Here is a 12,388-nt window from a genome sequence, read left to right as displayed (position 1 = left end):
CATGATACAATCATAGCTTTTAAATTGCAACTATCGTCGAACATCGTCACTGACGTTCACTGCGTCACGTCGTTTCGCGGGTAACAATTTTTGCTTTCTATTGTTGTTCGTTCAAATTTGTTAAGTCTAATATGGTAAATGGTCTTAAAAATAAACGAAATGAGATGCTTTTTCTCACAATACATTTTATTTTAACTTATTTTTCTGTTTGTTATTTTGTTTATTATATTATAATTATCTATGTTTCGCTAAATTAGAACACAAATTTTGTAACTTTTAAGGAATTCATTGAATGTCTGTCATTTAATTAATTCCTTAAAATTTCACAAATCTTTAAATAAATTTTTTAAATAAGTTTTTTAATTTAAATTTTTTAGGTGTACTTTGAGGTAGATTCAATTATTATTTTTGTTTGTTAAATAATATTTTATGAGGTATGGTTTTGTATCACATTGTAATGTCATCAGAAACAAGTAATTATAACATTTAGTAGGTTGCAACTTTAAATTGATTAAGAAAACAACTTTGTATATGTATTTTTTTTATGCCTTGTTGTGAGTGAACTGATAAAAATGTTTTTTTTAGATTAGGTCATGTTTCATGAAAGTCAGGAAATAGAGTTTTTATTTAACATTTTACCAAAAAGTAATGAGGCAAATTTGAATTCATCATCTATAAATATTGAAACTGATGTCACTTCATTGTCTACATATGAATTTTCAGATTTGTTAAACGACTTTACTGATATTTTAGCAACAGACTTGCTTAAAAAATCTTATATAATAGGTGATCAATTGAGTTTTTTTAAAAACCATAATGCTGGCTTTGAATCTACAAATCGTAAAATAAAAAAACGGAAAAACTACAAATGGTGCAGAAAAAGAAAAGTTAAAAATAGTGTTACAGATAAAAAAGTTATAAAAGGTTTTACAGGTGAAAATAATTTTAATGGTGAAAAAAGTAATTTTATCCAACAACCATATCCAACTTTAAAAGAATGTTTTGTATCGCTTGTTGATATTATGACTTCTCATAAAGTTCATCAATATTATAACATTAAATCCTCATATAAAAACTCTGAATCTTATATCAAGAATACAGAAATGAAAGATATAACAAAATTTAAAGTTAACAAAAGTGTTTGTTATGAGTCGGAGAAAGAGATTTCTTGTGATGATGCTTCTCAAATAAATAGTGAAGATTTTTTTACAAAGGAAGTTCGTACAAGTAGTTTCACCAGTGAGCCAAATTGCTTACACTATTCAAACAATAAAAATAAAGCAACATTTAATAAAAAGATTGAAAATAAGTTATTTTGTATGCAGTTACTTCGTTCATCGTGCATTGGTATATTATCAAATCTTCAAAATTCAGAAAATTTTATTTTTTCACCTGAAACATGTTATAGTCAACTGTGTTCTAACAGCTTACTTAATACTGTTACTAAAAACTCAAAACATTTTATAAATGACATAATATCTATAAATACAGTAGTTAACAACAAAACATTTACAAATGAAAATGAAAAAAATAGTTGCTCAGAAAAAATAGCTTTTAAACAAGAAAATAGAGACATTAAAAAAGATAATTTAGAATGTTTTTTAACTAAAGAAAAATATAAACCCATGATCGTTATGACCTCTGCCAAAAAGAAAAATATGTTCAATGGTAGTTTATATACTGAAACCAGTAAGTTATTGTTTAATCTGCAACAATTCTACTATTTTTTGCATAGGAGATTTATTACCATATTTTAAAAGTTATTATTTTTTAGACCCTTTGTATTTAGGCCTACCTAGATCTTCTCATGCACTCAAACCAGATAATGGCAGATATAGTGATAGTACCCCAGTTATAGTACCAAGAAATGGTGGCAAATGGATACCAGCTTTTACTTAAATTTTACTTAGAAAATTTAAAATAATGCATTATAGATTATGGTAAGTTTTGCTTTAGATTTTATTCTGAAAACAGTTTCTAATTTGTTTGACAATGTATAAAAGAAGTTTTACAAAGGTAAGGATACTCAAGTAGGCCAATATAGATAGTATGATTGTTAAATAATGTTATTTTTAGTCAAGCATGGTTTTTTTAAAAGTCCCATAGAGATAGAAAACCTTTAGATTGATTTTATTTTTGTCATATTTATCCAATGCAGCTCTTATTGGAAAAATATACACATTGTTGTTAAAATACAAAATTTGTTATTAAAACTGTTGTTTGCAAAATACATATAAAATAAATTCATCATTATTAGGTTTAGAAGCTTTTGCAATATTTGTAGAACAAAAACACTGAGGATATTTAATATTTTTAAAGTAATATAATTAGAATTAAAAGAAAGATTTACTAAATCTATTCAAAAAAAAAAATCACTAAATATTTTTCTAAAAATACTTTCATAGACTTTCATTATTAGAAAATGTCATTCTTACTTTGATAGACCACAAGCAAAGTTGATTAAAAACAAGTTTATTTAACACACTTACAGAGAAGTGCATTCTTCTCTGTTTAGCCAGCGTTTTCACGCAAGCATTTTTAAAAATTGCAGCAAATCTTTTTGTTCATTAATTACTTTTATAAAAAATCATGATTACACTTTTATAATTATTATATTTAGAACTTCAATATATATTTTTATATATGTATGTTTGTATTCTGTCTGAACCTCTGACGCAGTGTTTACTCACTCACGAGTTACTTTATGTATGTATGTGTTCTGTTTAAATGTATAAATCTCTTTTGATGCAGTGTGAGCTCATTAACTAACTAAACACTCAAACTATAAACCTACACTCTCCCTTACCTCTAGTGTTTTTTAGATGTAATATTTTTCCTAATCCATTTCCAAAATATCATGCCAGATATTTTAAGGTATTGTTTGCAAGAAGTAGCTCCTTTTAATTACTCCAGGTTAGGTCAGGTTCAGGATCATCAAGATAAACCTGCTACTGGTATTATGTAATCCAGTACTACCATGCCCTGCTGCCTTGTAGAGTGTGCTTTTTTAGGCAAAGACTAGGAGAAACAAACTCCGAATTAGGGCTCTTGGTTGAGTAAAGGTTAGAGTTGATGTCTCAATAAAAGTATAAAAATAAAGTCTTTGCCTAGAAAGCTTCCTACAAGACAGCTTCTGTCTTGTAGGAAGCTTTCTAGGCAAAGACTTTAGGGGTAAGCAGAATAATTCTGCTAACCAGCCTCAAACCCCTTCTTCATCTATTAGGCTGGCATAGATGTAAACCTGTGTTACATTGTTTCCTGCTTAGCATGATGAATGTTGGATTTTCTTGATTCTTTTCATAGGTTTTTGCTTGTGCCTCCTTGATAGTGGCTATGCAACTCTTCCTGTTATCTACTAATGAGGGTACAGCTCTAAAACTCAGTTTAATGGTTCTAAGGCCAGCTGGTAGTAAGGTTTCCTGAACTCTATGGTAGCTCTCAGAGAGACTAACTCCATCAACAACTGCAAAATATCAGAGTATTAATAGTGCCATGGGGGCGTGATGATGGATGTGTCCCTGTTAATACATATAGTGCATTGTCAAGGCTGTATAAGGAGCCCTGTTTAACGACTTAGGGTTAGTTAACAGGACTGAGAAAATTGCATAGCTCATTGCTTAGGAGGTTGTGCTCTATCTATGAATGAGTCGAGTTTCCTTTAAATTTAAATCTTGCCAAAGTAACCCAAAATATTAAACATTAAAAGCCATCCCCACCACCTAACTGTTGTAATATATCTATTACTAATATTTGTGGTCTGTGAAGCAACCTTTCATCAGTTGACTCTTACCTATTACAAAATTTGCCAGATTTGCTTGCTCTATGTGAGACTAATTTAAATTCTGCTATTCCTTCTTTTAATCTTAGTGTTGATGGGTACTATCCTTTGATTGGAAAAGACTCCAATAGTCACATGCTTGGCTCGGGGACATACATACCTATTTGTTGTGAAATCAGGTTTGAATCCCCTAATCAGTCTTTTATGTGCTTCCGCTTAGCACCTCTTCACTCTATCACCTTTCTCTTTGTTCCTTATATTTCTCCTTTCCAAGACTACACTCTTTTAAATGTAATTTCTAATCAAATTGACCATGCCCTCTCTAAAGGGCATGGTCAAAAGGGGTAAAGCCTCTGCCAATATTGTTCCTAGCTTGTGTTTCTCTATTTTCTCTATTAGGTGGTTCTGACCATGCAATGATCTTTTTAAATCTTTTGTCTCGTACTTTCTTTTCAGACTCACCCTACTATCACACTACTTACACTACCCTAAAGCTAACTGAGATTCTTTTCGTGATTTTCTTTGTGACGATCCTTGGGCTGATATCTTTTGCCTGTCAGCTGAAAAATGTGCCTCTTATGTAATTTTCTGGATTCAGGCAGGAATAGAAGCTTTTATTCCTTCTCATAGGTTTCAAGTCAAGCTTCGTTCTACTCCATGGTTTTCACCCTCTTGTGTAGCTGCAATATCTAATTAGATTCATCTTTTTTTAAAAATAAACTTTCTTGAGAACAAACAGCTATTTATTATTTAAAGAAATTGATGTAAAAATGCTAAGCTTTATTATTCTTAGTTCACTAAATCTTGTACCTTATCTCAGAAGTTAGGCTCTAGAAACTTTTGAAAAATCTTCAACAGCGTTGTTAACAAAGGACATTCTATCTCTCATTCATGGGACTGATTTTATAGCCTCTCCCAAGAATAAGGCAGAACTATTTGCTAGTGATGTACCGATTAATCAGCATTGCTTTAATCGGCCATTTTTTTCCCAATCAGAATGTTTCAGCATTGACCTTTTTTTAATAATTTACCAATTTTCCAACCAACAGCATTTTAATATTTTTATCCTGCATTATGGTAAAAATAAATAATAAAAAAAATAAAATAAAACTATTTATTTATAATTGTTTATTTTGACTTTGTTTGCAAGCAAATTTGTTTATTCTTAAAATGATGTTTATAAACTTTAAATTAACAGTATAAAATAATTAATGTATAAAATACATCATAAGTCTCTGAGAAAAAGACATATAAAGTTTTAAATTTGATTACTGCATTTGATTTCTTTGATTAAATCTACTTGTTTTCAGTTATTTGTTATATGTATTAAGTATTTCAAACCAAAAAAGTTTTGAAAAAAATGTTTTGAAAAAAATGTTTTTGTTTTGTTCCGTCTTTAGGCATTCAACTAAGAATATACTTATTTTTTTGAAAGTTTTCTTTTCATAGTGAAAAAAACTTAAAATTATATATTTTTTTAACTGAATTTTTCTAGTATCTTTTAAAATAATGGTTTGACTCTGATTCGGGTCCAAGTATTTGTTTATCAGTACTGATTCAATGAAAAGGATTACATGATTTAATGCTGCATGGTTTTATATGTTCAAAATTTTAATACTTAGTTAATTCATCGGTATTGGCATCAGTATTGGGTTTTTCCCATGCATCGGTATCGGCATTGACCAAAAATGTGCTATCGTACATCATTAGTATTTGCAAAGAACTTTTCTTTTTATTTGACTCTCAATCTTTTGACAATCTCTGATATTATGTCCATTCTCTTCCCTCCTTTCCAATTAAACAGGTTAACCCATTGTTAGACATTAAAATCACTCCAGCTTCCATTGCTAAAGTCATATCTCGATTAAATTCTTCCATCGTTTGTGGTCCAGACAATATTCCTGTCATAGTCTTACAAATTTGTTTTCCAGAACTCTCTTCAATTTTCTCTAAACTATTTAATAAGTGCTTGACCAAGTCTTGTTTTCTTGGCTGCTGGAAAATGGCATCTGTTGTTCCAATTTTCAAAAACTTAGGTGAACATTCTGATTCCTCTAATTATTGTCCAATCAGTCTTCTTTTTGTTATTAGCAAGGTCTTTAAGCCTTTGATAAACAAATTTCATACATCCAATCTTGAGTCAAATAACTAACTGTCAGACAGTCAATGCAGTTTTCTATTCTCTTCCTCTTTTAACTGCTGTGGATGAAGGATTTTGTTCTGCATTGGATAGAGGCGGAAAGGCTGGGGCTATTGCTCTTGATATATCTAAGGCTTTCAACAAAGCTTGGCATGCTGTTCTTCTCCGTAAGCTTGTTTCATACGGTGTTTCTGGGAAAGTTTTTTGAGCTTATTGAATTGTTTTTTTTCTAACCATTTTAATGAAGTCATCCTCAAAGGCCAGCACTCTTCTTTATTTCCAGTTATTTTTGAGGTACCTCAAGGTTCTATCCTTGGTCCTGTTTTGTTTCTTATCTATATTAATGATCTTTCAGACAAACCTTATCTATATTAATGAATGACAACCCTCTCACTGAGTCCTTTTCTATATGTCTTCTTGGATTATGATTTACTACTGACCTTTCATGGAAACCATACATATGTTGCTGCTAAAAGATGCTATTATCTCTAGTTCCATCAACTAAAACTCATTCTTGCTTGACATGTCATTCAGCAAAGTCTCATTCTTTAACTGTATCTGTCCTTGCATGCTCTAAAAACTTTTGTATATCTCTGCACTTCAACGCTTTAAATTCTCCCATCTTTATGTTTTCCTGACTCATACAACCTTTAACTTCTTAAGTCTTCTGTCAACCGTTTCCTTGTTCTATAACTCTATTCTTTTGTTCTAGTAACTCCCAACTTAATAGTGGTTGCTTGCAGCCGTGTTATGAGTAAATCAGAATAATAAAAAATAATAATAAAGCATTCCTTTTAGTTGTTTTTATTTATTATAAATCCTTATCTAGTATAATATCTAAAAATACAAATATACTTATGAGAAATGAAGGTGTCTCAAAATGGAAGTTATAGTTGATTAACACAATTTTTGTGATTTCAGAATGGTTAAAGCTCTGGGTTTTCAGGTAAAAGTTTATTTTCAAAAATAGTTATTAACCATATCACCTACTATATTTATAAAGAATACCTATGCTTTTTTTTTAATAAATACAGTAGATGAAAGGTCAAACTTTTCTCAAAGCATTTATTTTATGACTTTATGTACTATATAACATATAACTTTATCAATAACTATGTAACTCTTTGAAATAAGAAATAATTGATTAAATGCATTTTCTCATAACTTTTTTTTGTGTTTTTTTTTTAAATAGACCCTATAATTAAAAAAAAAAAATTATAGGCTACCAAAGGTATTAAATTAAAAAAAAAGATTGAAATAAACAAAAATTCAATTTTTGCATTCTTTTGAAGCATGATATTAAGGCAAGTCATTTTCTTACCATATGTATTTTATTCTTTTTTAGGTCTCAATTAGCTAATACATAAAAATGAAATTAATCTTAAAATATAAATTAAACTTTGAAGTCCGATATCTAGAAAACAAATAAATGTTTTTAAAAAAATATTTACAATCTTGTAATTCAAATAGCTGCAACATATTAAATAACAATTTTGATGAGCTAATGAGCTCTGATTCTTGCAGATTGCTTAATCAAAAACGAAATGTTAAATCTACATTATTTTTTTCTTATTATTGCAATACCCCTTTTGTTTTTTTATAAATGTTGCAGATAAAATGTCAATACTCATTTTTATGACCTTATAATGGCTAGGCTTTAGCTATTATAAGGTCATAAAAGTTGTACTGATTAACTAGAACTCCGTTTTTAAGTTAGATTTTGAGACCCTTAAATCCAAAAATTAACCCCTTAGTTTCTCATAGATATGTTTGCGTTTTTAGGTACTATACTAGATGAAAATTTATATTAATAAAAAAAAACTTATAATCTTTGCTTTAGGCCGAAATAAATATCAAAAATGACAAAAAATCAATTTTTATATACTTTTAAAACATGATATTTAGGCAGGCCAAAATGTTTAATTTACCTATTGTATTATTTTCAGTTCTAAAAACTAGTCAATAAACAATAATCAGGTATAATACCCATTGGAAAGTATGTAGTTTGTTTTCAAGTTTAAAAATGCTAAGTTTTAAGACCAAATGAAGCCATTTTGGTCTAAAATCTTAGTAAAATGTTGAAGTCCAATATCTAGAGGACCAATGAATAATTTTTGAAAGTTTTTTGAAATAAATATTTTATTATGAATAGAAACAGCATATTAAAAATTTATCAGTTTAAGAGGCCACTATTAAAATTTTATATTTTGCTTGATTATTACAGAGCATCATTCTTAAATAAATTTCAGTTTTTATTTTAGTTATTTTATTTAGAATTTAAATAAAACATTTTTTTAATTTTATTTTAATCATTTAATTTAATATTTATTTAAAAGATTCTTTTCGCTGTTTTTAATTAATTTAAATAGCAAATAAAAATGAATTTTTCAAAATCATGCACGTCAGGTTAGTAATGACCATCTAGTTAGCGCTTGTGCACTGGCAATATATTGTAAATGGAGAGGACTGTCAGTGAAAGTCAAAAAAATTTAAGTATTAAATGTAGTAGAACTTAGTGTTTATGCTGCCTAATAATATAGATAATATGGTAAAAGTTTTTTTGTTGTTACAATGAAATCTTTATTACAGTTTAAAAATGTTGCATCTATTTAATATTTTGATGATGTTAACTTTAAACTATTTTTAAAATGTTGCATCTATTTAATATTTTGATGGTGTTAAATTTAAATTATTCAGTTAGTTGCATCCACTTTCGATGAAAAAACTATAAATGAATTATATGCGTATTCTCTAAATTGAAATTTATGATTTCTTACACTGATACATTTCTTACGCATGTTTTTCTTTTAAATTTGCTACTAAATATCATAATATATTATTCGAAATCAATGCATATATAAGATTTAAATAATAATTTAGATATATTTTAAAATAGCATGACTTTCAATTGAAGAAAGAATTCGAATTGTATTTTTATTTACCAAGTTTAAGAGTTTTCAAGAGATTAGAAGAATGAAAATTTCAAGATTTTCAAGTTTAACGAAACAGATAGTGTTCACAATTGAAAAAGATCTGACCACTCTTGTTGGTCTAGGTATCCTCCTTGGTACTGGTTTTCTGGCAGTTTTTCCAGGTCCAAGCAGAGCACTTGGCACATTTACATTTTCTGAGTACTTGGAAAAACTGCTGGGTGCCGCTCTTTTAGAGCCAGGTACTCATCATGTTTCTTTTTTGGGGTTTTCCTATGTACCTGATATATATTCTTGGTACCTGGCTCAGATTATTTCAGAGGTTTTCTCCAGTACTTGTTATATACATATGTACCGTGTGCCAGCTTGGACCCTGTAAACCAGGACCGAATTAGGTACCCAGCACATCTCTAGTCACAGGTGATTCATATTTACAAATGCTTGAACAGTTTTTATGACCTCAAGTTGTATGTACTTTCAAAAAGTTGGAGTATCGGCCCATTGTCAAATTAAAAGCTGACTTGATCAAAAGTTTCCTCAACGAATCAAGAATATATACCGAAATCAAAGAAATATACCAGAATCTATGATATATACCTAAAATGAAACCAAGTCAACTTTACAATAGTAATGAGAAGTGCATTGATTAGGTGAATCTGATGTAGAAGAGGTGCCACCTATAGGAAAAGTAGGAGCAAATGAGAAGGTAAGGTCAGACATGACACAAATTGAAAAATAAAGGTGATTAAAGTTATCTAGAAAACGATTCACAAAGCTAACTATCTGAGATTATAGAGATTAAGAAAGATAAAAACTTTGAGCTTTAGGACCAGCATAGTCAGTAATACAAGAGTCATGCTATTCAGTGTGATAAACATTTAAGTTACCAATAACAATAATATTGGGGGAGGGATGAAAAGAAATTTGTTTTCTATTTTTAACAAATAATATTTGTTCTAATATTTTAAACAAAAACAACATAAAGTAAAAAGGAATTATATTATAAAAGGAATTATAAGGAACAAAGAAAAAGGCAGCTAACTGAAAGCTCATATTACAATAGTCACAGGATTCAAATAGGTGAAATATGTTTATTACATGAAATACATAAGTATATTGCCTAGGCCAAGCATGTGACTAGGAGTTTTTGCAAATTAAAGGATAACAGCTATCAATTCCAAGATAATATGGTGAAACAGCCAAATTTCAAATTAGTCTCACAAAGAGTGAGTAGGTCTGGTGAATTTTTCAAAAACTAAAATTGAGTGGCTAAAAGTTATTTCAAAGACCACCAATATTTGTAAAGAATAGATTTGTGATGATGATGGCACTGTTCTCTGATATTTTACAGCTGTTAAGGGAATCAGTCTTTTTTAGAGTTACCACAGAATTTGGGTAACCTTAATTAAACTTTATTAGCAAATGGCCTTAGAGCCATTAAACTGATTTTGAGCGCTGTATCCTCATTAGAAGGAAGAGTTGCACAGTCATCACTTAAGCTATATTACATAGGCACAAGTATAAGAATAGAGTCAAGATCCAGCATTCATCGTCCAAGGCAGGAAACAATGTAACACTTTTTTACATCTACGTCTGTCTATATATATAAATTTGATAAATTTACACAAACTTCTTTAAGATTTAAGGTTTTAGAATTATTATTTCATAAATCGACTTTAAAATTTAGTAACTCTGCGCTAAAAAAAAACTTTTGTGTAGTTTTTTTTATTTTTTAAAAAAAATGCTGTTTAATTTAAATGATTTAATATTGTCTTCTATATAATATAAAATTTTTAATTTAGTTTTCTATAAATATTATGTTTTAAACGTTTATCAGGAAAGTTTAATAAACTAATTTATACTTTTAAATTTACTTTATAGATTTGATTCCAAGAGACAAAGTGTCAATGTGTCAATGACTTATGACAATGTCATTCTCAATTGGTCTTTTTCTTAATACTTTATTTTTATTTATTTTTTTATCTTTTTTTTTTTTTGTACCAATAATAATGCAATATGACGCTATTTATATCGCCCCCTGTTTAATTTTTAAAATAATAGATAAACTTTCATAAGTTATTCATTGTATAGCAATGAATAGAAATTATAAAATAAAGTGTATTTTAAATTATAAAATAAAGTGTATTTTTGTTTTAGCTTTGCCTTCGTTGCACTCCAGAGGGCAAGCATAGAAGTTCTACAGTTAAGTATTCTTGGTAAGGTTTAAATTCTGTGGGAAAAAAGATTTCTTTTTTTTTTCTCGCATAAAAACGCTAAACAATATTTAAGTCGAATACTACACGATGCTTATAAGTTTCGGATACTACACGATACTGCATAAGAGACTATTCATAAGTTTTGTTAAGTGTCGGATACTACATGACCCTACGCGATAAAGTTATTATTAAGCTTTGTTATGTGTCGGATACTACACGATACTACACGATAAAGTGATTAATAAGCTTTGTCGCGTGTTTGTATCGATTACTTAACAATAAAATACGAGAAAGTGATTATTAGGCTTTGTTAAATGTCCGTACTACACGATTTTACCTGAAAAAGTGATATTCTTTATTAAGTGCCAGATACTACACTTAAAGGTTAATGAATAATTTGTTTGAAATTACATACTACACGAGAAAGTGATTTTAAGTTTTTGAGAGTCGAGTCTGATAAGAACAGTACAAAACTTTGATTCTTTTTGCTATTATTCTAAAGTTAGCGATATGTTGAGAGAAATCATTTTTATTTCTGCTCGATACTACACACGATAATTTGACCAAGATGAAGCGCTTTCATTACTCGGAAGTTCTTTCAATTAATATGTTAATAAAAGAAACTATAATACTTGTTCGTTTTTATTGTCGCGTTACGTTGCATTTTTTTTTTAAACAATAGAAATCGTATGTCATTTGGCGGAAACCGTCCTGTCGTCTAATATTGAAATCCGACTATAAATATGTTTTAAAAAATCAATAAAAGGGATAAATTACGCAACGCTAAATTTTTTTTCTTTCAAAAAAAGTAGATCTCATGTTCTTTCATCTAATATATATATTGCACAGTTAGGATCGACACGGTAACGGGAATTGCGGTATTTATTAAGAACTACAAAACATGGCTTGAAACGTGTATTTTCTGCGTATTCTAAACGAAAATTTGGTAGATACATGTTTGCCTAACTATAATTGAACCATGTTTAATTATATTGTCATGTCTTGAGTGACAATATAATTAAGTTAATAAAAAATAGTTGAACTACAAACTATTCTGATGTGGTTAACTGGTTTATTAATTTCGCTGTATAGATGGGGTGGGGAATAGGACAAATTTGATCGAGATGAAAATTTTTATTTGGGAATAGATAGATTTTTGTTTGAAGATGGCTTTTGTTCCCGTGTCACTCTCTAACTTAGAGAGGGCCAGAGTTGTCTAAAAATAACAAAACTGTTTATGGCTTTATTATAAACTCATACAGGTTATGGGGGTTTTTGGGGTCATGGAATTTATTTCCGGGCTCAATTTTCAGTTTGGAATAGT

The 12,388-nt window shown here is 29.0% G+C and overlaps 1 protein-coding gene across 3 annotated transcripts; it reads left to right on the top strand.

Moving 5' to 3' along the window:
- Window positions 1–579: 579 nt before the first annotated feature.
- LOC124811668 (uncharacterized) lies at window positions 580–11,693 on the top strand. Of its 3 annotated transcripts, XR_010640935.1 has the most exons (4): window positions 580–1,689; window positions 1,790–1,940; window positions 10,730–10,792; window positions 11,006–11,693. XR_010640935.1 is itself a non-coding variant. In XM_065806269.1 (3 exons), the coding sequence occupies exons 1-2, from the start codon at window positions 594–596 to the stop codon at window positions 1,897–1,899; spliced, it is 1,206 nt and encodes a 401-aa protein (XP_065662341.1). In that variant the 5' UTR covers window positions 580–593; the 3' UTR covers window positions 1,900–1,940; window positions 11,006–11,693. The 3 variants fall into 3 exon arrangements, 2 of the variants coding, with proteins under 2 accessions (XP_065662341.1, XP_065662340.1); XM_065806269.1 differs by lacking the exon at window positions 10,730–10,792; XM_065806268.1 differs by having other exon boundaries at window positions 10,730–11,693.
- Window positions 11,694–12,388: the final 695 nt, after the last annotated feature.

Source organism: Hydra vulgaris, chromosome 09, assembly GCF_038396675.1.
Source record: "Hydra vulgaris chromosome 09, alternate assembly HydraT2T_AEP".
Classification (NCBI taxonomy): domain Eukaryota; kingdom Metazoa; phylum Cnidaria; class Hydrozoa; order Anthoathecata; family Hydridae; genus Hydra; species Hydra vulgaris.
The sequence above is the reverse complement of the archived record's forward strand: the minus strand, read 5'-3'. Positions and strand labels throughout refer to the sequence as shown.

Coding starts and splice junctions, on each gene's coding strand:
- LOC124811668 (XM_065806269.1), top strand. CDS start 594: ATGTTTCATGAAAGTCAGGAAATAGAGTTTTTATTTAACATTTTACCA. Junction 1,690..1,789: donor TAGTTTATATACTGAAACCA/GTAAGTTATTGT, acceptor CTTTGTATTTAG/GCCTACCTAGATCTTCTCAT.